General features: G+C 30.6%; 1 protein-coding gene across 1 annotated transcript in view; it reads left to right on the top strand.

The window, feature by feature from the left end:
- The window catches only part of LOC118192964 (protein disulfide-isomerase A4-like), a 50,447-nt gene that overhangs the window by 11,783 nt on the left and 11,781 nt on the right, over nucleotides 1-26,883 (top strand). The window contains exons 5-8 of the mRNA XM_035364022.2: nucleotides 250-455; nucleotides 4,111-4,266; nucleotides 7,463-7,611; nucleotides 14,082-14,238. Of these exons, the coding sequence (XP_035219913.1) occupies nucleotides 250-455; nucleotides 4,111-4,266; nucleotides 7,463-7,611; nucleotides 14,082-14,238 (668 nt within the window). The remainder of the gene's footprint in view (nucleotides 1-249; nucleotides 456-4,110; nucleotides 4,267-7,462; nucleotides 7,612-14,081; nucleotides 14,239-26,883) is intronic.

Raw genomic sequence — 26,883 nt, 5'->3', positions numbered from 1 at the left:
CTACAAGATTATGTTTGTACTCTCGCTCACATATTAAATGGGGAAATGTAAAGACACAGTTTCCAACAGTGCTGTTTCCTTCAAAAACAAAAGATGATAGCAAGATTACTTGCTTTTTAAGGCAAGAGATTGCTTTTCTGTCTTTCAAAATGCATTCATTGTTTCAAATATTGAAGCCAAACAAGGGTTGAACATGTCAATGCAGAAACTAATTGACATGCTGGTTTCTAAGAATGATGATTATTGCAGGTGTGGCCACTGTAAACGTTTGGCTCCTGAATATGAAAGAGCAGCTAAGGTTCTAAAGGATTTGCCAACCCCTATACCTTTAGCAAAGATAGATGGAACTGCTGAGAAAGAGATTGCAGATAAATATGAAGCAAGGGGATGGCCAGCTTTAATGATATTTCGCAAAGGTCAAAAGTATCCATATGAAGGACCTAGGGAAGAAACAGGTAATCTATTTGTTCTTTTTTAGTGATATTTGAAGTGCAAATTTTTGATTAGACAAAATCTGGTATATTGTTTTTGCGTTGCACAATAAAAAAAAAAAAAAAAAAAACTTGATGTGCAGGCATATGTTAAAAACAATTCCTTAAGAAATTTGGATCATAAAATTTTGATTTTTATATTTTTGATGCACACCAGGAATGGTCAGCCCTTTTAATTTCTTGATCTAACCTATTATGCAATCTTGTATAATGAGAATAGTCAAAGATACATACTAAATTTGAAAGAAGATTTGAGAAAATTTCAAAAAGATATGTCATTAATAAGTATATTATTTAATTTTGATGGGCAGGATACTCCAGTTTAGATTCAGTTAGAACTAACTGATTTGCAGCCAGATCATTTGTCAAAGTTTCATTCAAATAAATTATTGTTAAATGTTCCCTAGTTATATTTGGTTGTATGAAAACGTCGCGGCACGCAGTGAACTGGAAGTTGATCTGTCAGCACTATCCTTATCTTCAGGGCAGATGTTTTTATTTTATTCAGCTTATAATTCCTTACTAAATGTAGTATTTCTTCTCAATGTATTCCGTCTTTGATATGATTTAAATCAAATTCCTCGTCATTATAAATATCACGAATGCACATCAAATAGTTTTCTGGTTGCAATTTTCTAATTTCGACTATGCATAATGCATGCTTTACGCATGCGCGCATTGAAAGAAATGTTTAATAAAATAAACAAATAAATATTAAGCTTTTTTTTTTTGTAAATTTTGATACCCTTTAGATCATAATTGCTCTTTATTTCATAAATTACAGTTTCATATTTTTAATTATATAATTTCTGCATGCCATCTTACCAGATTTAAACTGATGATCTATAATCCGGAAAAACCTATAATTCGGAATCGCCAAAGTCCCCACGAGTCCGGATTAAAGACTTTTGACTGTATTAGGGTTTAAGGAATAGGTTTGTCTTAATTGCTGTAAAGGCATGGTCTAAGACTGGTCACCTGTGAGCCACATGTGGCCCATGAATAAATTTTAGTTTTTTATTGGTTGTAAATATGGTGCCAAAAGTTTACATATGATAAGGATATGAAAACAGTAACTGAAAACCATAAACTTTTATCTGCAGAACAGTTCTGAATTATTGAGTTTATTGCATTGTTTGAAGAAACTGAAAATAAGTACCACAAAATTTAGGAAAATGAGGTGAAATAGTTACATTGAGAGGCTATATTAAAAAAGTTTTTTATTTGATGAAATCAAAATTCTGACAACAGAAAGTGAATAAAACCATCGACAAGCTGGTTGGCTTAGGCATTTATATATTCTCAATAAAGAGCTGCAAGGAAAATATATCATTGATATGCATATATGTATATAGATGTATGATATGTATAGAGCCCACAAGTAATTTCAGTTTCAGACCAGTGCTTTAAGCTATAAATAGAATAATATAATAGTTAATAAGGAATAAATAGTTAATAATTCATAGAAATTTTGTTACTTAACTTCCTGGTGGAATTGAATGCTTTTATCTAATCATGAGATTTTTTGGTTACTTAGTATATGTTATAATTTAAATTTTGTGCTTTTTAACTTTCTTTAATAATGTAATTATCATCTTAATAAATCCAAGTTTATAAAAACAGAGACTAAAATAAGAAATTATAAAAATTTAGCTGATTAAGCGTGTTTAAATATAGTTTTCATAAGCAAATAGAAAAGGCAGAGCCACTCGGAGGATTTAATATGGTGTCGCAAATTTAAAAAAATCTGTACACCACATGACTTCCTTGTACGGAATATTAAATTACATGCATTTCACTTATTGAATTGAATTAAATCTACTTCAGCGATAGCGCATAAACCAGAATAGAATAAATGTACTCTTTAAAATTCACTATATTTATTTGCCGTAGCAACACTCTGGCCTTAGGTTCACTGAACAGCGTTACATCTCATTCATTTTATAACTCAGAATGCATAAAAATTATATCATCTGATGAATTATCTAATTGTTGCCACATAGTCTATTCAAATGCTATAATAAATCTAAAATGATGTGTAAAAAAAATTAAACAAAAAAGAAACAGGTTTTCACAGACAATTCAGCACTGCTTACCTAATGTGCATGCGCTACTCGTAAACATTCTCCTCTGTCCAAGACAAATTGCTGACATTATTTGCTACTAATACAAAAAACTTATATCCTCGAATTTCATTAGAGATAATATTTCATTAGAGACTCTTTCAATTAATTCTGTTCTCAGTTTACGAAAGGCAAAATTGCATAAAATCTCAAAATATCTTCATTAAAAATTGAAAAATATAGAAAAAAATAACAAATACAATTAAATATTACATAATATAATAAATTAATACAGATTTTTCGGTGCACAGAAATGAAGGTTTTAGTTTTGTCCCACTCGACAAAATACTGAAGGTGCAGAAACTGCATTCACTACTATTCTGCTAAGTTTCAAATGTAAACAAATATGGCTGCTGTTTTGCTGCACTTAAACAATTTTTAAATTGTTGGATAATTCTGCAACTGTTGCATGGAGATTAACTAAAGGCATGAAAACCTTAACCAGAAGATAAGAACAACATAATTCAAACATTTTGAAAGCAAAATATGCACAATTTACCAACATATAAGAATAAAAAAACTGAGCCAAGTAACATAATGGGTATGTACTATATATATTTATATACATTTGGTGCGGCCGATTGTAATCAAAAAGGGAGTTATGCAACTACATATTATAACAGTCCTATAGGCAAAATTTCAACGTTTTGAGACTACTTGTTTTTGAGTTATGCAAGATACTTTCATGCATATGAATACGTACATATAAATGTACAGACGCTAGGAAGAAACCTGTTTTGAATCCATTTTAACTCATTTTTATAATTTGAGGAAAAAGAAGCCTTTATTCTGTCCTTACGTACAGATGTTATGCAGAAACATCGTTAAATTGCATTTGATGGCAGTCAGAAATGGATATTTTCGTTGAAATACGATACCCAGAATTTTTCATGATTACAATGCTTCTTTTACTTTGTACAAGGAAGTTAAAATAAGCCATTTTTGTTATGTATTTGTAAAAAATTTTTAAAAATTAGGTTCTTGATGACCATGTTGGTAAGCTATATGTAAATTATAGACATTTAATGAAAAATGTTTTGAAAAATTAATTCATAATGTATGCATGTATATTAAAATGCAAGATCAATGTCTTATTTGAGGTTCTGTTGTTTTAAAGAGCAGAAATCAATATTTAGATTAGGTGTTGCATTAAACTCTTCTCTTGTTTGTTGTTTTTAAGATGTGTCAATAAATGAACAATAAAAGTGATTAAATGAACAGTAATAAAAATATTTGTAATAATTATGAATGCATGGGGAGCAGGGAGACCGTGCTCACCATGCGTTAAATAATTTAACGATAATAAGTTAGCATGAGCTGTTATTTATTTTAATGAATTTTCAATAATTGTTTATTTGTTGTAGTAGGGGATACCTATAAGCCCACAGCATGTAATCATATAAATGCTGATCTTTTTACTATTCAATTGCATGCTGTAAGTGGATGTCTAAATCTGCATTAATATAAATTTTTTTAATTTACTTTCATTATTTTAGGCATTATTTCTTATATGAAGGAGCAAGCTAAACCTCCAAGCCAGGAAATTACTTCCCCAAAAGTTCTAGAAAAGTCCTTAGGCAAAATAGATGCTTCTGTTGTTGGATTTTTCCTTTCGGATTCTGATCCATTGTATTTGAGTTACATAGAAGCTGGTAAGATTTTTTTTATGTATATCCTCATTTTTTTAAATTTTAATTCAAAAGTCTTTAATTTAAAATTTTTTGTAATGCCTAAAAAAATGTTGTTTCTTTTTTTATTATTTAACTTCAGAATTTTCAATTTCCAAACATCTTTATTCAGATTATTCTGATTTTTCATAATTGCTGCAATTTTTGGCAGATTTTTGGCAGATATTGCCAATCTTTGGAACATAAAATCCCTAATGTATTTTCGGAATTATAGTAATACATTACTTATCATTTTAACAAAATTTACCGTTTTAAAAGGTAATAATTTAATATTTAAAATTTTGTTTAATTTGATGTCTTTTATATATTTTAAATGTTTAAAAGGTAATAATTTAATGCTTTTAGTACCTTTCTTTGATGGCAACAAGATTGTCAAAAATACATACTATTTAAGTTTCCTGGCAATAATTTTTTGTAAACATTGATACATTCCAATAATTTTTATTTATGGATTTTGTAAAAAGTCATTGAAATCGGATATTCTCCCAGTTTTTCAATTGATGTAAAATATATTATATTAAGATCTGAGATTTAAATAATCTGTAATACTTTTAAAGAACTTTAATTTCCAAATACAAAATATAGAAGCTTTTTAAAGGAATAAAAGTGTTTAAAATGTACTGTTCACAAAAATTAGGAAATTTTTGTAAATGAACATGAAGTGATGAAATATTTCCTAATATATGCAATAAATATATTTTCAGTCAACAAATTCAACAAATTTTAAAACTGCTGTAATATTAGGTAGTTGAAATTTCTAATAAAAATGCTTCAGCTGATACTGAGGTAGCTGAAATGTTTGCAGATGAATTCAAATAGTGAAAAGTTATCTCTAGAACAAATTTATAATGCTGAAGAAGCTGGTCTTATTCTAATATGTGTCCAGGAATACCTTGGCAACTTTAGTAGGAAAGGCCACAATTGGCATAAAAAACTCGAAGATAAGACTAATGATTTTGACATGTGCAAATGCTGCAGGAATGCACAAATGTAAACTTACTGGAAAAAATAAATGACCTTGGCCATCTAAAGGAACAGTATTTCCCTCGTCTTATACTTTTAACTTCTATCATACAAACAAGAGAACATGAATCATTGATAAAATTACTGGTTTGAAAATCCTTTCGTACCTAAAGCTTTCAAACATTGAAATTGGTTGGCTTACCGGATAATGTAAATATTGTCTTGATTATAGACAACTGTTTGCCTTAACTTAAAGTTTTAATAAACAATAACTTGTCCATTTTATTCTTTCCACCAACTTGTGCATCTGTCACTCAGACAATGGCATCACAGTGCTGCGCACACTGAAATGCATTGTAAAAGTAGCTTTTTTGAAATTTATGCTAAATTTTCTAAACAATGGCAAGATTATTAAAGAATTTTTTAAATATTTTGACATGTCTGCTATGTGAGCATTGGCAGGTCATGGGAAGACTTGTCTGCAGGTATGTTTAAAAATGCTTGGCATAATGGTATGGCCAGTTACCCTATTTCATGTTATGATAGCCATGAATTTGAAGGTTTTGGGACAACACAAGGAAAAGGTGCAATTTTCCAATAAATGGAATTTGTGGAGAAGTGAAGATGATATAACAGAAATCTTCCAACTGCACTGATAATACCTGAATCATTAATCAAGTAATGGGTGGCAGAATTTCTAGTATGGTTTTAAATCCAATGAATGTCATAATTGATCATGAAGAAAGTGACAAAGAGGTGTTTGAGAATGAAAAGGTTTTGATTAACAGTTAAATGAGAATTCTGGCACAGTAATTACAGGACTTGAACAAAGAAACATTTTAACCAAATAAGAATTATATCCACCTATGAAATTAAAGAGAAATTATTAGCATAGAAAACAAAATAGCTTGTACAACTTACATTGAAAAAAATATTTGAAATAAACAGATACTGAATTTTTGATTTCTTTGTTTTATTTTTTTGAAATTTGATTTCATTATACTCAAATGTTTCATAAACAGATATTTCATATTTTCAACTTCATAATTTCTACATGTCATATTAGTAGATTTAAACTAATTATCTAAAATCTAGAAGTTTCTGAAATCTCATTGATTCTGTAATTTGTACTTTATGTTGTATAACAATAATAGCTTAGCAGAAATAGAGAGAATGTGAGCATACTATCCAGGATTGTCTAAGATTAAATACATGATGTTTTCATGATAAATTTAGTATATAAATTTAAATGTAAAGGTGGAAATAATTTATTTTATAAGGTTGTGAATAAGAACATAATTGTAGAAGTAACAAAGATTATTCATTGCTGAGGAAAGACTTTATTTAAATAATTTGATTGATATTGTGTAGAGATTAAAAAGAAAAGAATAATAGTAATAAGTTTATAAAAAAAAGCTTTTATTAAAACATAAAATAATTGAATTAAAAAAAAAGAAAAATAATTTATCATATAGTATAATGAGTACAGGAGATTAAATAATTCTCTTAATGAAATTCATCTACAATTTTATATTGTGGAGCCTGGGTGCCAGATTAATGATGTGGTGGTGTAAAGCCTGGGTGCCAGATTAATGAAATTTATTAATCAAGTTGCAGTGTTGAAAGCATAAGCCTTAAAGTATAGGTGAACTTGTTTTTTCCTTTTGGCTCATTATTTTATGAATTTTAAGTAAAAGCTTATTTTATCAAAATTGTTTTCATAATTTTCTACACCTTAATTTTTATAATAATTAATGCATGTTTCTGACTTTATGTATTATGTACACTAGCAAAAGAATTTGTCTTAACCCTTCTAGCAGTTTTACTATTGTTAAAATATGAAGTTAGTAAAGAAGATTTTTTTATAAAACTCAAGAATAAAACATATTATATAATGCAATTAATATTTCATAATTCCATATAAGCATTTCATTTTATTTAGAATAATATTAGAATTAAAACTTTAATTAACATTACTAAAAAGTTTTTAAAGTTCATTAAAATTTTTAACTTAAGAACTTGTCTTGTACTTAAAATCAAGATTTTCTGGTTCATTTAAGTTTTCTCCATCTTTTTATACAGCTCTTTTATTAATAAAAATTACCAACTGTATGCCCTAGAGATTATACACTGTCTTAACTTTCAGATTATGTATTTTTTAGTATTTTTTATACCTAAATACTATATATATTTTCAGCTAACACATTAAGAGGAAAGTTCAGTTTCTTTCACACTTTTAGTCAAAATGTCATGAAACAGTTTGGTGTCAAAGATTCTCGAATCATTCTCTATCAACCAGAAATATTTTCCAGTAAATATGAACCTCCAAAGCATGAATTTAATAAAGTAAGTTGATTTCTCATTAGAATTGTTTGTTTAACTTTTTATGCATTTTTTTCATTGATATTATTTTTAATGTTAAAATATAACTGTGCATAAATTCTGCCTTGCTTATAGCCACTAATTAATTTTGTAATAAAGTTTATGCATTTAAAAAATCTATGAAAAATTATGTATACAATATTGTCTTTAACTGTCTGAATGACATTGATTGCTTTAATCTGGTTGTAAGATATTTTGTCATTTGGAGTATATCACTTTTTATTTGAAATTTTGTGTTTTCTTGTTCCTTTAACTATCTAAATATTATCTTAGTAAATGAAAGTTTATGAAAGAATTAAGTAAACAAATGCTGTTTAAATACAGTTCATAAGCAGTTCCAAATGGCCATAACATTTGGAGGGTAATATGTATATAATTGTCTTAACTTTCGAAAATGTGAATTGAAGTACAGTAGAAGTCCAGAAATCTGCAACACTTGGGACCAGAGGTTGTGCAGATTTCAGGACAGAAAAGCTAATATTCAGACTAAAACTACAAAATAAATAAGGCATATTAGATACATTTAATTAAATTAGTATATACATTAATGCAATAATTATATGCATTAAATTATTATTACATATATAAACTGATTATATTATATTGTTCATTTACGTTAGGCTACTCTATTTTTAAGTCAGCATGAATCTGCTTCCCCTTTTCTCTCAGGAGTAGTCCTGAAATAGGTACCCCATCACTTCGCTACTGCCGGAGCCACTCGTACAACACAGCTTTGAGGTTTGTCGATCTTGTATCGTGATATTAATAATTTGGTATTTCCTTTATGACTCATTATTATTCGGTAATTATGATGTCATTATCCAGTAAGTATTTTTTCTTCGATATTTCGTACTCCATTTTGCGGTTTCCGGAACCTATAAACTAAATGCTTATATTCTGAGAGGCAACGCAGATTGCAGGAGTTAGTGGATGTTGTTACACATGCTATACTTGCAGAAATTGCCTTTGTAGATGGCCTGTGTACTTCACAGCTAGAATTCAATTAAATGGTTTTTGGATGTTCACCTGCCTTCTTTCAGGGCTGTTACATTTCTTGTAATTTTGTGCAGATTTGCCATACTTTTTAGGGTGAATGTCTGGATATATGAAGCATTAGATTAAAAATTATAAACTATTGTTGCATTTACATTTCCAGTGAGAAGGGCTATTTAAAAATACAATGTAATGAAATTAAATGTTGAGCTTTTGGCCATAACTTTGATACTAGATGTACACTGTGGAAAAAAAAAAAAAAAAAGAAGGGTAGGACAGTTTTATATCTCCCGTTCTACTGGGCCAATTAACGAAATTCAACTTGCATTTTTCATGTCTCGAAAGTGTGACTTAGGATATGTATTAGATTTTTATATAGTATTTTGACACAAAATCGGACTTTTTCTGAAATGACGTGCCACTTTTTTTTTTTTTTTTTTTTTTTTTTTTTTTTCATATTTCGATTCTATGACTCAAATTATGCCAAACTGCCAAGTTTTGTAAAATTTGCACGAGTAGTTTTTAAAACGCTCTCAAAATTTTAGCTTCTCAATGTTAATTGAATTTGATACATATTCATTAATATCTCTTTTTTTATTAAACTTATTTGATTCTTCCTTTCGTATTTCGAAATTTAGGTTCATTCTAAATAAAATTCACCAATTTTTTTAATTTATTTTTAAAATTTGTATTTTTAAATACTTTTTATAATTTTTTCAAAAAAAAAGTGTATTATAGTCTATAAAAATTTTACCATCATCTTAAAGTAGACGTATTTCTAAACATACCTGCAAACAATTTCAGTTTGTTATTCAAAACTTTTAAAGATATACTTGAATTTATATATTGGCACGTTTTGAAATTTGACATATTTGTTGAAAACAATAAAACATCAAATGTGGTTTAGACACTATGTTAAAATTATTAGAAATTAGAAACAAAGTGATGTTTTTTCCACTCGTGCACAATATAAAAAGATAGGAACTAGGTGCCTTTTTTTCCGCTCTGGCATAATGAAAAAGGAAAAGAAAAATAGTTTGCCAAGTAAATTATTCTTGGTGCAAACTGAAAAAATTGCAGTGAGATAAATTTTTTAATTTCTCTGTAAATTTCACACTAAATTTTACAAAATTTAAGATCTAGGCATAATTTGAATCATAGAATCGAAAGATGGAAAAAAAAATGTGTATGTTATTTCAGAAAAAATCAGATTTTGTGTCAAAATACCTATGCTATATATAAATTTAATGTGCATCCTATGTCGCATTTTCGAAACATGAAAAACGAAATTTGAATTTTGTCAATCGGCCCAGTAGAACGGGAGATATAGAACTGTCCCCCCGCAGTGTACTTACAACTGTCATCAATGACATTTTGTGTTTCTCTAGACTTTATGCAGGTAAAATCAACACATCAGGTCCAGTATTAATTAAAATTATTGCATTTATCTATCAGCTTTAAGAAATAAGTGATAAGAAATTCTTGAAAGTGTGCACATCACCTCACTTTTTTTTTTTTTTTTTTTTTAACTATACAGCAAACTGCGCTTATTTTACGGCTTTTGTGCTTGGATGCAATTGCATTAATTACTACAGTATCTAGATTTGTTTAAAGCTTTGATTCTGTTGCTAAGTCACTTTATTTCAAAAAATAATTGTTCATTGGTTGAACTTTCTGTTGTTGAAATTGTAACTTTGCTAACAGAAACAGGTATTATCTCTAAAGATTTTCTTTTACTTTAGGTGCCTGTTAGTGGCGTAATAGCAACTGAAACAGATTAGGTAAATTATGCATAAATAATTCAAGCATATGTTTCTCTGTAATAACCTTATATAAATTTGCACATCGCATCATGCAGCACAGAAGTTCTGATGGTTTTCCATTGCTTAGTGCCTCACCTGATTGATAACAGTTTACATATTTCTGGCTGTGATGAAACACTAGGGGCTTTAATAACTTTTCATTTGAGATGCTCATGTTAATTTGAAATATCTCAACTATTGACACTGCTTCTGGGGACAAATTTGCTGCTATATAGTTTTATTAATGCTGTTTCCACTTTACTACACACATGTGTAGCTTCTATTTTACTACTGCTTCAGATTATTTTCTCAATGTCTTATTGGTGTTTCAAGTTTAAAACCTGATATTAATAACTGTTTATAAATTTTGAGCAAAGAACATAATAGATCATACCTTTTTTTTTACTTGTCTTTATGAGGTAAGGAAGTATTATAATCACGAAAAATTCCAGGTGCCATATTTCAATGAAAATGTCCATTTTGACCGCTATCAAATGCAATTTAATGATGTTTTTGCATGACATCTGTATGTAAGGATGGAATGAAGGACTCTTTTCCCCAAATGAGTTATAAGACTGATGAGGGGATTTTTTTCATGAATATGTAGTTGTGCACCTCCCTTTTTGGTTACAATCGGCCACACCAAAAGTATATATATGTGTGTGTGTGTGATATTTTAAGTGCGTAGTCGTGGATCTGGTACTTTAATTTCTGGCATTCGAAAACAGTGGTGGCTGAGAAGACAGTAGTGGCTAAGAGTGAAGGCTTGACGAAGCACTTACGAAACTGAATTGAAGAATCATCATCTTTATTTTTACACATTTTAGATCATCTCTTTGGCAGACAAATTACTTTTCAAGCGGGGAGTTGTTGGCAGGGTGCAAGCTAGAACGGAAAAAAAGGGATGCGTAATTGATCAAAGCAATATTTATACTACGTAAATGCAAATACAAAGTTATGCCACAATTCGTCAATTTTACTTTTAGTTACCTTTTTCAAGCAGTGTTATATAATTTGAAAAGATCTCAAATTTGGGAGAAAGCATAAACTCGGGTGGGGGGGTCACCAAATTTAGAAAGTTAATTTTGAGGTCGCCAATTATTCTTAAAACAGCCATCGTATTTAGTTATAGCTTGCATATATATATATATATGTATATATACCTTGTTACTCAGCTCCAAGAGCTCAGTTTTTTATTATATGTTAGTAAATTGGGCATTTTTTGCTTTAAAAATGATTGAATTATGTTGTTCTTATCTTCCATTTAAGGTTTTTATGCCTTTAGTTAACTTGTATGTTATAGTTGTTTAATTATGAACAATTTAAAAGTTGTTTAAGTGCGGCTAAGCTTTTTTTTTTTTTTTTTTTTCCTCCGTAGCAGCAATATTTCTTTACATTTGAAACTTAGCAGAATAGTGGATTTGTTACCAATCTAGAGAAACTAAGCTTTGCAACAGCAAAGTAACATTTTCTTTTATTATTGCGAATTAAATCATGCTTCTGGAACTATCATTTAAGATATTAAATTATCCCATATATTGCAATTTCATTTCTATCTTCTGTGTTATTTGTCACAAAGTCTAACAGTTTTTGTTTGAGAATGGCCATGCATTTCGTTGAAGTATGGTACAGAATTGTTAGGAATTTGACGGTTACAGAGTTTGGATCATCAGTTTAAATCTAATAAAATAACATGCAGCAATTATAAAATAAAAAGTAAGAAATAACTGTTTATGAAATAAGGAAGCATTTATGATTTTAATAAAAAAAATCATAAATTTAATAAAGTCAGATTTTACAAAAAAAAAAAAAAACAGCATTTGTTTACTTGTTTTGTTAAAACATTTCTTTCAGTAAAAGATATTTAAGCTTTTTTTATTTATTTATTTTGTATGTATGCTAATACATTTCTTTTACTTTACAGTTTTGTAAATTGGCATAATTTCTTGTTCAATTACGTTCCATTTTTCAGGTCCTAAAATTGCCATTGCCGAGAATTCCCACTAAACTGTTAATCAAAATCTTTTAATGGTCAAAAAACTCTTTGTCACTTTCTTTACTATCAGTAGTGATATTTTCTGGATTCAAAACCATGTTACACATTCTGCCATCTGCTACTTGATAGCTGATTGGAACATTGTCATTGCAATCGAAAATTTGTAATTTCATTTTCATTTATTATCAGATCATATATCCTTCACAAATTCCATTAATTTCAAAATTTCATCTTCAATCAAAATCTATGTCAAAAGACATTGGTTGTTTTCTCTAGTTTTTAAATTGCACTTTCTTAAACCTGAATTGTGCTGATACCTTTGTCTGCCACTTAGGCGGCATTGGAAGGCAAGTATCAAATAGGCTTTTACTTGCAAATCCTTCGCAGACATGGTTTTACTTTGCAGAGACATGTTACAGCTCCAGAGTTAAAAACTCTTTTTGTCTTAATCAAAAACGCAAACTTTTAATGTGACAAGATAGCTCTAATAATAATAGCTTGCAAAATAATAATAAGCTGGGTCAAATTAGAAAGTTAAGGAAGAGTGCAATTTTTCTGTGTTAATTTTAATTCTTCATAATCTTTATTCTTTATCTCTTCGCTGTGATGCCATAATAGAAAACCAGTATGAGCTGTATCACCCTCTAAACAAATATATCTTGGAGCTTGTTATTTAGATCAAGTAGAAAAATTTAACCCCCACCCCTCTTCAATCTCTCAAAGACCAAAACTGTGGCTGTGGCTGTGGCTAACATTAATTAGTGTACATGCCATTACAAAGGTTGTTCGAAATAAAAATATATACAGATCAGGTTTAATTTTTTAGCTTTATATGTTTAACATGAACATACATGTAACATACTACAGAGCTAATGTAATATAACATATTGCAGTACTAAATGACCCTTTGCTAATTTGAGACCTGAAACTTTGTTCAAAACGATAATCGGAACATAAATACATAAAAACAAATCATTTGAACCTATATTTTTGCTTTATTATATACTTTTTTCCTAATTACAAACTTCCTTGATAATGATATATCATAACTATAATTGAATTAAATATGGTTTTTAATGAACAAGTTAATGTTTTTTACAAAAAGTAAAGTTACTTACAAATATTATTTTTGGCATTAAAAATGTTTCTAGCTTAGGCTTTTGAAAGTTTGGAGCTGTTAACATTGCACTGCGAGAGTATTTAACGTTCAGATTACCTTTGCATAATGTACAGAAGTTGATTAACTTACTTTCCTGTAATTTAACAAACAACATGTTTTCTGAGTGTTACCATTCAATATAAGATTTTTAATTTATCTTTCGAGTTATATGTGTATTTCTTAAATTGAATTATCTAAAAATCTAAAAGCAATAAATTCACATGTTAGTAAATTAAATCTTAATTTTTATTTTTAAATAATATATCTTGTTTGTATAACATTGCATTTAATCTGTATTGCATATCCAGTTGACATGTTACCATAATCTAATTAATTGAAGATCTTTTTTCTATTGTCACAGACTATGGTCTTAGTACAGACTCCTTTGTGTTTATATATATATATTTATGTATGCTTACTTTAATATTAAGTTTCATTTTTGTTATTTCCACTAGCTTTTTAATGTGTATGATATTGTTTTAAGGTTGGTGCTTTGTCATCTGACATAGTAACATTCATTAAAGAGCATCACTTACCTCTGGTTGGTGAAAGAAATCAACGAAGTCGATGGAAGTATGATGACAAATACCCATTAGTTGTGGTCTATTATGATGTGGATTTTAGTTTTGATCATAGAATTCGTAAGTATGATGTAATCTTTTGCATTAAGTTTTACATTTTTATATAGTTACCATTAATTCATTAACTAAACTTTCTGTCAAAAATTTGAAGTTTATATCATATTTAACACGGTTTATTCTATGTATCAGTTGTATACTGTAGAATGTCTCAGAATTTTTTGCCTCATGACCTATATGCATAAAATTTATTTATCCATGAAAAAAAAAAAAAAAAAAAAATGTATTATAATGATTTATAACTGCTTCGAATAAAGGGGAATGTATTATAATGATTTCTAGAATACGAGTAATATGCAGTATTGACGTAATAATAAATGAACACATATAACTATTAACAATTAATTGATAAATTTATTAATTGTTTTGTAATACAGCTTCATTATATATAATTATGGAATAAGCCAAAGACCATTTCAAAAGAAGTAGAAACAGTGCTTTATGTATTGGTTGACAAGAAAGTATCAGCTGTAACGAAATTTTCCTGCTACTGCAAATATCATCTATGCAAACAGTTCTCATTGGCGTGTTTAATCATATTTTGTCAAATAATTTTTTGGCACTTGAAAGAAACTTGCTTTAGAACACTGTGTTGTGAAATTTGTAAAAAAATATTGTTATCATTAAGTACAAGGTGTCATGCTCATCATTTACTTCCAGATCTGTTGCAAAAAGTCAGCTGCAGAATACCACCAAATCATGTGTACGGCTTTAGGTACTAACATCGTACCATATGACACTGTGAAGGTTTATTCTCGAAAGTTCAAAAACAAGGACTATGACATTTAAGAAGCAGAGTGCTCTTACTGTCCTACTGATGTTGATGAGGCCTGCATGCAAGAACTTCAAGATCAGTATGCAACCACTCGAGAGCTTTGCTAAGGAGTTAAACATTAGTGCCATGTCCATTAGTCAAGCTATGCATTGCATAAACTTGAAGTACAAGTTCAGTTGCTGGGTACTGCATGAGCTGACTCAAGCAGATAAGGACTCGGGGCCTGCACTAATGTGCTCTAATATTAACGCAAGGACAAAATTCTGGACTGAACCATGACTTATGATGACATTGGCCAAAAAGGGAGTTGGTCTGTGCCCGGTAAGCCCGTCGGCAGTGTCGTAAAATGCAAAAATTTGATTAGAAAAAAGATCATGCTTTATATCTGGTGGGATTGCCGTGGTATTATCAAGAAGGTAATCCATAAGACCTACACACATGTGGACCACATGCGTCTGCATTTACTGGTTGAATTCTATATGGACTCAAATGGGATCTTTTGCCACTATATATCTCTGACTACTTCTACCTTTTTTCACATCTCCAGCTACATCTTGCTAGTGCTATCTTCCATTCTACACAGTATGTCTAAAATGAGGTTGATCAGTTTTTGGACTTATGACCACCAAGTTTCTGAGCTGAAAGTTTTGAAAAACTACCAAAATATTGGTAGAAAATCATAGATTTAGGTTGCGAGTACTATCCACACTAATGGTACTGCTTTCATGTTGTGTTTTTTTCCCCCTAACTTTATTGGGAACATTTTTTTTTGGTGGAAAACCAGAAAGTTTTGATTTGCGTGAATATATAATGTTATGTTTGTTTTGTTGTTATTCTGTCAATCTTATAATTTCTTTTCTTTTGAGATTTGGCAGTTGATATGTTTAGTTTGTTATAGAAACAAAATCTGTGTATTTTTGTTGACAACTGTTAGTTTACGGTCAATTTTAATTTAACAATGAGCATTTTTGACATATTTTCATAAAGGCAAGAATGTGGCTGAGGCTCACAAAGACATGTGAAGTTTATGGTGTTCATTGCTGAACAGAACATATGTGTTAGAATTGGTTTAAAAAATTTCTTCGCATAGAGATGACCATTATTATGGCCGACCTTCTGCAATTGTAATGACAAAATTAGAGCATGATTTAATTGAATCATCACATAATTGTGCAAGAGATTTCAGAAAGTTTAAATGCATCTTGCATAACAATAGAAAATCACATGATGTCTTGGACTCATTAAGAAGCTCAATATTTTAGGTCCTCATTCATGAATTGAAAGGAATTAACAAAACGAATCAGTATTTGGGATACAGATTTCAAACATAATACATTTGACTCTTTCTTGATACAAATTATCACTGGTGATGAAAATTGGATTATCTACAACAGTGTTAATCAAAATAATCATGGTACAAGCAAGCTGAATCAGCAGAAATCGCATCAAAAACTAAATTGCGTCAGAAAAAAGATTGTGCTGTCAATTTGGTGGGATTACAAAGATGTTGTGTATTTTGAGCTGCTTCCAAGCAACTAAGCTATCACCTCAGATGTTTACTGCCAGTAACTTACGAAATTGGAGGAAGCAAAGAGAAAAGGCCAGAATTGATAAATTGCAAAGAAATGGTGTTCCATGCGACAATGTGAGGCCTTGGAGATCTTTAGCATCTAATATAAAATTATTGGAGTGTGGTTGGGAAGTGATGTTGCAGTCCTCCATATAGCCCCTATCATGCACCATTTGATTATCATTTATTTCAAAGTTTACAAAACTTCTTAAATGGTAAAAATTTTAGTAATAACAATGGTCTCAAATCATACTTGTTTGAGTTTTTTTGATGATAAAGAACATGTTTTATGAGCAAAGGAATCGTGAAGTTACTAGAAAAATGGAAAACATTTGATATATATATAACAACTGAAATCTTTGCTATAAGAATGTTTTATTATAGTAATAGTTCCAACCACAAAAAATGTTATACTGTAAAAATTTTTAATTTGCTTATGTTTTTTCTAGAAATATATAAATGGCTAATGCTAAGATAAAAGTCCAGAACTGCTGTGCAGCTGTTGCCAACTATTACTATTTCATTTAAGTATGTGTTTCTTCTGTAAATCTTGTGATTCTAAATTCATTAACATTTAAATTGTGAGGCAGATAGCCCTAGTGTGCTTTGCCATAATTAAATACACCACATCACCATTTAAATTGTGAAAATGGCTGAGTAGAATGTTAGATTCAAAAATTCTCCTAATAAGACTTTGTGATTATTTTTGTGGAAAGTTGGTGACTTTTGCAATTTCATGTTAGGTAGGTGACTTGCTAGAAGTTTTGGTAAAAGAACTTTTCAAAATTTTGGGAACGATTTGAGCATAAAGAAGGCTGTGCAACACCATATGAATATGGCTGTGGTGGCCAACCATTTGTCCATTTGATTTCTGAGAGACCGCAGTTCACTGAAAGTTAGCTGAATTACATATTTGAAGTTTGCTGAGTGGTATCAGTTATCTACAATATTTCTTTTGTGTTAGAGAGTATTTGCCTAATTTCTGCATTCTCTTTGGATAATTCATAGCTGTTATTTTTGCTGTGTACTCTTGTTAATTACAATAAATTATCAATTTCATCCTTCTTATCTAGAGTAATGATTTGAAGGGATATCCAAAAATCTGTAGTTCACAGTGTGTTTTAAGAAGTACTACTATTTGTTAATGTCATTCTTTGCAAAAAAATGTGGCTTCTTTGATAGAAAATTCTTTTGTAATGACCAATGAGTTACATGGGTTTGAATTGTGTAGTTAGCTTATGTGTAAAATTTTTTCAAAACATATATTGAGGAAATTTTTGAACATGTAGAACACTTAAAAAAGATAAATTTTAATGTCTACAGAGTTTGGAAAAGGCATTAAAAATTTATTTTTAAAATGAACACAAATCTATCATTAGAAAAACTAAATTGTTCTAACATTTTAATGCATAAACATGTGTAAACTTTGTATGATGCCATTGGTAATGAGTGATGCTAGTATAAATCTTAAATAGCACAATAATTACCATGCTTACATGCTTTTAGTGACATTGCCCCCAAACAAGCACAATAAAAGTCATGACATTTAAAAAAAAAATGTTGACTTGCTTGATTTGTGCTGTAAATTTTTTAAACATTTGATTTGTTACAAAACATTTAATTTTTGATATCTAGTGTAATATCTATAATATTTTGTAACCTATTAAGATAATACATTAATGTAGATGCTAACAAACAGATATATGATAATGGTAAATGTAGTGGGGAAATGTATGTATGGATGATAACTATGTATGGATGAGTATAGTGTGGCCTTTTACATGTCCTAATTCTCTCTCTCAGAATAATTTTCTTTTGCTTATTTTATTAAAACAGTGCTATACGGTATGAAACATGTAAACATATATAATATGTATTAATTTACTGTGTGTGTTAACATTGATCCATGTTATCAGCAGCAGAGTTTTTAATGACTCAAAATTGGTATTCACATTTGGTATTGTGTAGAAGACTGGTGTCCCTAACACTAGTGTAATTTAAAGGTCAAGTGTACAAATAAATTCAAGATGAGTATACAAGTATTTACTTAGTTTGTTTTCCATCCTTCTAAATAACTAAAAGGTGAAAGAGTTAATGATGTCAAAATATGGAATTCCCTTATTGTTTTAAAACAGGGATTCCCAAACATTTTCTTGCATCAAACGCTTTTGAGAAAATGGTTTTCTTTATCAACTCAGCTTACATTTTTCTCTATAATATGCAGTATACAACATAATCATAGTACAAATAATTGTTCAATAATAACTTTAACAATTTAGGCTAAGAATATGAACAAGATTTTTTTTAAAAATGGTTTCTTCAATTTATGTTTTACTATTTTTTGTATTGTTACGAAATGTACAGGTGCGGTAAGATGGCTTCCCTCAAAACACTTTTAGGGTTGCTGTAAAATAGCAAGGAAGGTAGGGTTGCCACATTTGGCGAGAAATCACCCATTTAGCCACAAATTTGGCGATATACCATGGGTGGATGGAGAACCTTCTGGAAAGAAATCTTACCGATTTAGCCCAGAATGTTCTCAAACACAAGCCGAAAGCTATATAAACCGTGCTGATACACGGGGAGTTAGTATCGAGTGTGTGTGCCTCGTCTAGCAAGCTGATAGTTATTGAGTGAGTGTATTGAAGTCTAGCGCCGAGTTGGTCATCGAGTGCATCGAGAGAGTCTTTTAGTGCATCGCGAGTTGTAGCGTGGAGAGTCTCAAGAGTTGGGAGCTGTACTCGGGTGCTTTGCATTGAAGCTGTCTCCACGTTATTGCCTGACGGTGTGAAGGCTGTGTCGCTGACTGTAAAAGTGGTTTTGGAGCTATCTGATTAATATTGGTAAATAAAGTGTGTGTCGATACTTCATCAAGTGTTGTCGTTATTCACTCCTAATCTACGAACGTGAAGGAAGAAAATAATGTAACAACTGGCGTCCGAAGAAAGAAAAATGTAACAGTATCATTATGTTTAATTTTCCAAATATAAACCAGTTTTCAGAAACGAAACTATATGGTGGCTGATTCTAATAGCACAAAAGCTCAATTTTAATTAATGTGATGGCTGTACTTTGTGGTATTCAAACTAAATTAAAGCTAGAAACAAAATAAAATTTTCCTACCTTTTTAGTGGGTACAATACAATACCTTGGAGTCATTGGACTGTCATCTTCTCCAATTTATACTTCTACAAAGTATTAATCTAACTATGAACATAAAGTTGCACAAAACACATTTTAATAAAAACAAACATACAAAACTATAGGTTAGTTGATTCTGATTGCACAAAAGCTCAATTTTAATGAATGTGATGGCTGTATTTTCTGATATTTCAAACTAAATCAAAGGTCAAAACAAAATAAAATGTGTCTGCCTTTTTGTCTGTACTGTGCCTCGGAGCCACCGAACTATCATCTTCTGCAATTTATACTTCTACAAAATATTAATCCAACAATAAACATGAAGTTGCACAAAATACATTTTAATAAAAATGAGCATACATTAATTATATGAGGAATTTAAAAGTGTCTAAGTGAATTACTGGGGCACTACTCCTTTCATTATTAAAATTATTAACTCTTCGAAAATAATTCTTTCAAGCACTATACAGCATGCAAATCTTTTTACTTTTTCTGCGATCATGAGTTCATAGCTCAAAATGTATCACTCTCGTGCTAACATCACAGTGGCAATAAGTCATCTTGAATCACAACATGCTTGATGTATTCATGCCATTTTTTTAATATTTAGCATAAAATTGCTTAATTCATAAATCATTTCATTCAAAAACAGTCAACCTGTTTTTTATTTTCCATAGAAAAATATTAATTTGACTGGTTTGCTTCACCAGGTAAGATCAGGGAAAAGTCATTAATGTTGGTTCAGCAATAATATTTATTTTTGAATAATTCTCTTGGATGAATTTTGAATTCCAAAGCTTAATATACCCATGTATTGTGAATAAGTTTTGTTCTTGAACATCCTTCTTCAGTTCAATTAACTGTTTTTTCATTATAATATCAAGACCAAATAAATTACATTTCAGCAGCTCTATTTGCCGTGCTAGCACGTTTAAATTTTCAATGTCTGCAAAGTGAATATTAAAATCTTCTTCTTAATTTTGGATGGGCTTGTACGCAACAATATATTTTGGGAAATTTTGCATTCTTTATATTTTTTATTGTATTTTCATGTGTTCTTGCATTTTACTCTCGCACTATATTTTCTGCATATAAAATTTATACATTTTTAAAAACTATTATTGTTTTTGAAATATGTTAAATAATTTTCAGTTTCTTTTCCTTTATATATCTTTCATATAATTTCTTTCTTTCTAGTTGCTTTATATATATAAACAATTAATTATCAATTTTACAATATTAATAGGTATTTATTGACTGATTTTTGTAAGTAATAGGATCTTTGTTCTGCTGATTCATTACCTGTGGATAGTCCTCATCAGCAGCAGTCCTCATCATTGACCCTGTTTAAAATTTTGACACTTTTGAGAACACCTGTTTTAGAATAATATGAAGCTGCCCAACCAGGACAATGGTTAACAACGCTGACTGCCGTACAAAAGGGCACAGGTTGGAATCATGGAGAAGGCATGGATGTTTGTGAATGTATAGTGTTTGTGCGGCATGTGGGTACTCTAAATATGCAGAGAGACAAAAATCCATGAGAGGTTGATTGTAAGGAAAGAGGGATGGGAGACCCTCAGACCTGTCCTCATGGGGTGCTCTCCATCAAAATTGGGGGCCGAACTGAGCAAAGTTGTACTGTCATCTTGTAAATACGCATATACCTTCTTTGTCGCTAAAACTCAATTCAAATCAAAATATAAAGAAATCTCACTTACCTGTCAGACGCATTCACCACTTTTATCATTTTCTCTATATTTTATTGACGACACAATTAAATACATTTACAACAAAGAGAAGCACATATAAACTTTGGTTAATGTTTCCCGTTGGTGTTACATCTTTCGCAATCATCAAGGTTCTGCACTAGTCCGAAGACTTTAAGTGCACACAGCGCCATCTGGTGCAATACAGTTTCTACAGACTGCCCCCCCCGAATGACCAGGGGTTCATTCAAACATTTACATTAATACAAATTTAACAAAGGAAACTTTTACAATGTAAAGTTCAATCAATTCACATATTAAAGAAACTACACTTATTTACTATATAAACAAATCATTCATCTTTAAGCAATTTGTAAACTTACCTGCAATAAAGTATAATAAAGACAATAAGCTGGCAACTCAATACCTGTACATACATTAAACTTTCATCACATATATGGAATAGTCCTGTAACAATAATACAGATTAATAAACATATAATAAACAATTAAACTTATTCATTTATTTCAAGATTATATAAAAGCTGCACAGGTCTTTTAATAACTGATGTACCTGTTTTAATTTCACAAGACCTTACTTTTCCATCTCTGCCAGGAAATACTGTTATAACTCTTCCTAATTTCCAAAAATGTCTAGGTAGCTTTCCATCATGAATTAATACAATATCATTAACTTTAAATTCAGTAAATTTATCTGAAGGTTTAACACAATGAACAGATCACAGCATTAATAAGTATTCATTTTTTCATTTATTCCAAAACATACTTACCAATCTTTCTCGATAATTAAATCTTTTAATTAACATTTTCCTATTAATTAAATTAGAATCAAAATGAAGCCTGGCAGGAGGCAAACTATTCACCCTGCGCCCCAATAGCATATGAGCTGGAGTTAGAGGCATAGATTCCTGTAATTCAGAATAAACATAAGTTAAAGAACGAGAGTTAAGAACACCTTCAATTTCAATAATTAGAGTTTCTAACTCTTCTCGAGATAAAGTGGTTTTTCTTAGTTTTTCGTAAAACAAGTTTTACAGATTTAATTAGTCTTTCATAGAAGCCACCCCACCACGCAGCTTTCTCAGCGATATAGCACCATTGGATTTTGTGGGAGGCGTAAAAGTCTTTTATTGTGGATGACTAATGACAGTCAACAAATTTTTAAGTTCAAGTTCTGATCGTTTGAAAGTTTTGGCATTGTCCATCAAAACTTGAGAACATAGACCTCGACGAGCAATGAATCGTCAAAAAGCAAGAAGAAATGTTTCTGTGGTCATGCTACCAACAAACTCTAAATGAAGAGCTCGCGTTACTCCACAAGTAAACAACACGATGTAGTTTTTTCTCATCACTGTCTTTGGTATAAAGTGGTTCACCGAAATTTATACCTACTACAGAAAAAGGAGGTAATTCTTCTGTTCTATTTACTGATAAAAGAGCAGTAACTTGCACACCAGGAGAAGAATTAAATCATTTACACAGAATACATTTTCTTAAAGATATTTTAACAGTTTGTCTTCCTTTAATTATCCAGTATCTTTTGCGTATTTCTATCAAAGTTTCAGAAATTCCACCGTGAAACACTTTGCTGTGTGCATTCCACACTAATAAATTCACAAAGTGATGTTTTGAGGGCATAATAATTGGGTGTCTTTGAAGGTAAGAAATTCTTGACTTGGGAAGTCTTCCACCAACATGCATTATCCTGTCATTATTAAGAAAGGAATTCAGTTCTAGAATAGAGGAAGTCTTAGAAACTGTTTTACCCTGTCTCAAAGAGGACAGCTCTTCCGCAAAAGCTTCACATTGAACAGTTTTTGTCCAGATAATTTCAGCCTCGTTAAGTTCTTCAGTGCTTAGTTCACCACATCATTTAGTTTTAAATTTAAGGTTGTATATAAATCGTAGTATCCAACTTGTAACACGGTATAATTTTCTTAAACTACTATATCTATTCAAATCCATTAAATGTGTCAAATTCGATTGCACTTCGCACACAAAAGACGATACTTCTTCCAGTTTACTTCTTTTTTCGCAATATACTTCTGGAGAAATCTCTGGACAAATTTCATAATTAGAGCCTTTTTGCCAATCCCTTTTCTTCAACGGAAGCCATTCTGGACCTTGCATCCAAATTGAGCTGGACATAAACTTTTCCACGGTAGCTCCTTGATATATGAAATCTGCAGGATTATCCTGCCCACTACAGTGATTCCAATCAGCAGGATCAGTTCTAGACTGGATTTCGGATACACGGTTCGATACAGAAGGTTTCCATTTTGAAGCTTTCCCTTTAATCCAATGAAGAGCGGTTAAGGAATCTGTCCACATATATACCCTAGGCACAGGAAATTTAAAATTTGTTTTCAAATAATGGAAAAAATCTAGAAGAAGTAACAGCTCCCATAAGTTCAAGCCTCGGTAATGTCAACCTTTTAAGCGGTGCGATTCTAGATTTTGCAGTGATAAAACTTGTATAAATACAAACATCACTTGACACGTAACGGAAGTACGCAACTGCTCCGAAAGCTTTAGGAGAAGCGTCAGAAAATATGTGTAGTTCTAATTCTTCCACCAACTTCCATGGTATGGAGAAATATTTTCTTTCGATTGTCAAATCTTTCAACGGATAAATCTGAGAGCACCAATTATCTCATTTTTTCTTCGTCAGTTGATAGCTCATCATCCCATCCTAAACAAAGTTCCCATATTTCTTGCATTAATAATTTCATGAGAACAATAAAAGGTGATGCAATTCCTATAGGATCAAATAACTTCAAAGCTGTCTGAAGTACACTACGCTTTGAATTCTTCCTATCACAGTTCATGTCCAGTAGAGGTTTTACATCTAACTTAAAAGTATCTTCTTCGGTGTTCCATATTATGCCTAAAACCTTCAAGGACGTTCTTTAGTTTCTGTCAAATCAGACAAACCTCGTTCACTCCATAAATTTTTCAACTCATCCAAATTAGTATTAAATTTTCTTAAATTCATGTTCGCATCTTTAAGAATTTTTACAGCGCTCTATGAAAGTTCTAAAGTTTTCTCTATTGTATTTACTCCGTAAAAAAGATCATCTACATAAAGTGCCGAGTCAAGCATTTCACAAGTTTCGCTTTGTTCAAGTTTATATCTTCTAATGTGGTATTTAATAGTCGCAGCAAGGATAAATGGGCTTGATTTCACTCCAAAGGGAACGCGAGTCATTCGTAAAATTTTGTAAGCTTTTGAATCACTATCATCTGGAAACCAGAAAAAACATAAATAGTCTCTATCCTCTTCCGCTATTCCTATAATCAAAAATGCTCCCTGAATATCACAGCTGAATGCATATTCATATTCGCGAAATCGCAAGATTACATCCAAAATTCTGGGATTCAATGGTGGCCCAGGATTTAAGCATTCATTAAGAGATTTGCACCCATTACCTTTTGACAATGCATAGAAAACCAATCTGACTTTCATAGTGTCCCTATCCGATCTTACTACAGCTGAATGAGGCATATAATAAGAATTCTCTTCTAAGCCGAAAGGACATTCTTCAACGATATTCAGTTTTAATTGCTCCTTAACTATATTCTTATATTCATTATAAACCCAATCATTTTCTTTCATTTTTACACTTAAGTTACGAAATCTTCGTTTTGCTACCGCAAAATTGTTAGACAAGTTTTTTGGTTTACCGTCCCAGAATAATTTAGTTGTATACATTCCATTTTCATATTTTAAATTACTTTCAAATTGAGAAATAAATTCCTCTTTAAATTTAAAATCTCCACTGTGAGTATCATTTATCCCCATTGAATCTAACTGCCAAAACTGAGTTAGTTTTTCATTTAATGCGGCGCAACATTCAATTTTCATAATAGAAATATCCCGATTTGCATTTAAATCTTATGGAGAGATTCGACCTTGAACAACCCTTCCAAACAGAGTATCAATCAAATACAAAGATTTATTTAATCGCTGTTTTTCTCCCGTATGAATATCCCAAAAATACTGTGCTCCAATAAGGAGAGACGATTTACTTAAGTTTGACAATTGAATGGTCTTCCTCGAAAGTATTTGCGTTAATTTGTTATGTAATACTTTAAACTGTGATTCAGAAATACAGTCAGTCAAAAGTTCTTCAATCGTTATTTTCTTGTCCCAATCACATAAATTACAAAGTGAAAAACCAAACTACGTCATGCGTTTTTTGTATTGGCACTCTAGAACCGAAAGTGTAAACAGCTAGACTTTGTCTAATTATGGGTAGTTTCATTTCTATGGCTACTTCTTTTCTCAAAAAACATTTCTGTGATGCATTATCTAACAAAATATTAATCTCTTTACTTTTATTATTGCCTATTAATACTGCCGAGCAAGTTTCAAGTAGTATGTTGCAATCATTGGATTCATTCACACATGCTACGGAAGACACGACATTTAATTTATTCGCGTCAACGGTCTGAAGAGACTCCAGAGCGGGGGAAGAAGAATAAACATTGGGTTGATCGCAAATCAATTTGTGATACGTAAAACGTTTACAAATTCCACAAATAGATTTCTTGTGACACTGCTTATATATGTGTCCCTTCGAAAGGCAAGCGTAACATATACCATATTTTCTAAGAATTAATTTTCTCTGTTCTACCGATAAGGGACAAGAGGTAGAATCGTGCTCTATTCTCGGTTTTGTACAAAATATACATTTTTTCACATCAACAATAAATGCAGAAGTAGTAGGAGTGTTCGAATTTAATTTATTTTTCCCGCTATGATCAACCTTGGTTTATTAAATCTCCCATACTTTTGATTAGGTTTTTGTAAAGGATTAAATTTAGTTTCCAATCACGAATCTGAAGTGTTCAAATTAAAATCTCTACTTAAGTACTCGTTACGTTCACAACACTGAATTTCAATCTTTAAAAATTCCAATAAATCGGATATTTTGTTTTCATCTTCCGAATGTGTTTTATGAGAAAATTCTAAGGACAAATCTTTGGAAATCGATTTTAACAACACTGGATACAATAGACAACTGTAACTATTAGGATTAATTCCGTTATTTTCTAATCCTCGAATATGTGTTTCGCATTCTGAGTATAGTCTACGCAACGCTACAATGTCATATGATTTTCGTACTGGACTTAAGTTTAAAAGTCTTGCCATATGCGCATCTATAATAATATCTTTTCGACCAAAACGTTCTTTTAATATGTTAAAGGCAATTTCATAGTTTTCAGAGCTTAATGCTAAACCACGTAGAGCTAACTCAGCTTCGTCTATTAAGTATGATTTTAAATAACTAAACTTCTCTACATTACTAAGATTCACATTTTTATGGATAGCTACTTCAAACTGAGAATAAAATTCATTAAACCTTAATATATTGCCATCGTATTGAGGTATCTGCAAGCGAGGAAGTTTTACTGTATTCTGCTGCTCAC

Source organism: Stegodyphus dumicola, chromosome 5 (assembly GCF_044657685.1).
Source record: "Stegodyphus dumicola isolate Sdum_Otavi_A_Nest chromosome 5, ASM4465768v1".
NCBI lineage: Eukaryota > Metazoa > Arthropoda > Arachnida > Araneae > Eresidae > Stegodyphus > Stegodyphus dumicola.
Note: the sequence above shows the minus strand (reverse complement) of the source record. Positions and strands in the feature narration are given on the sequence as shown.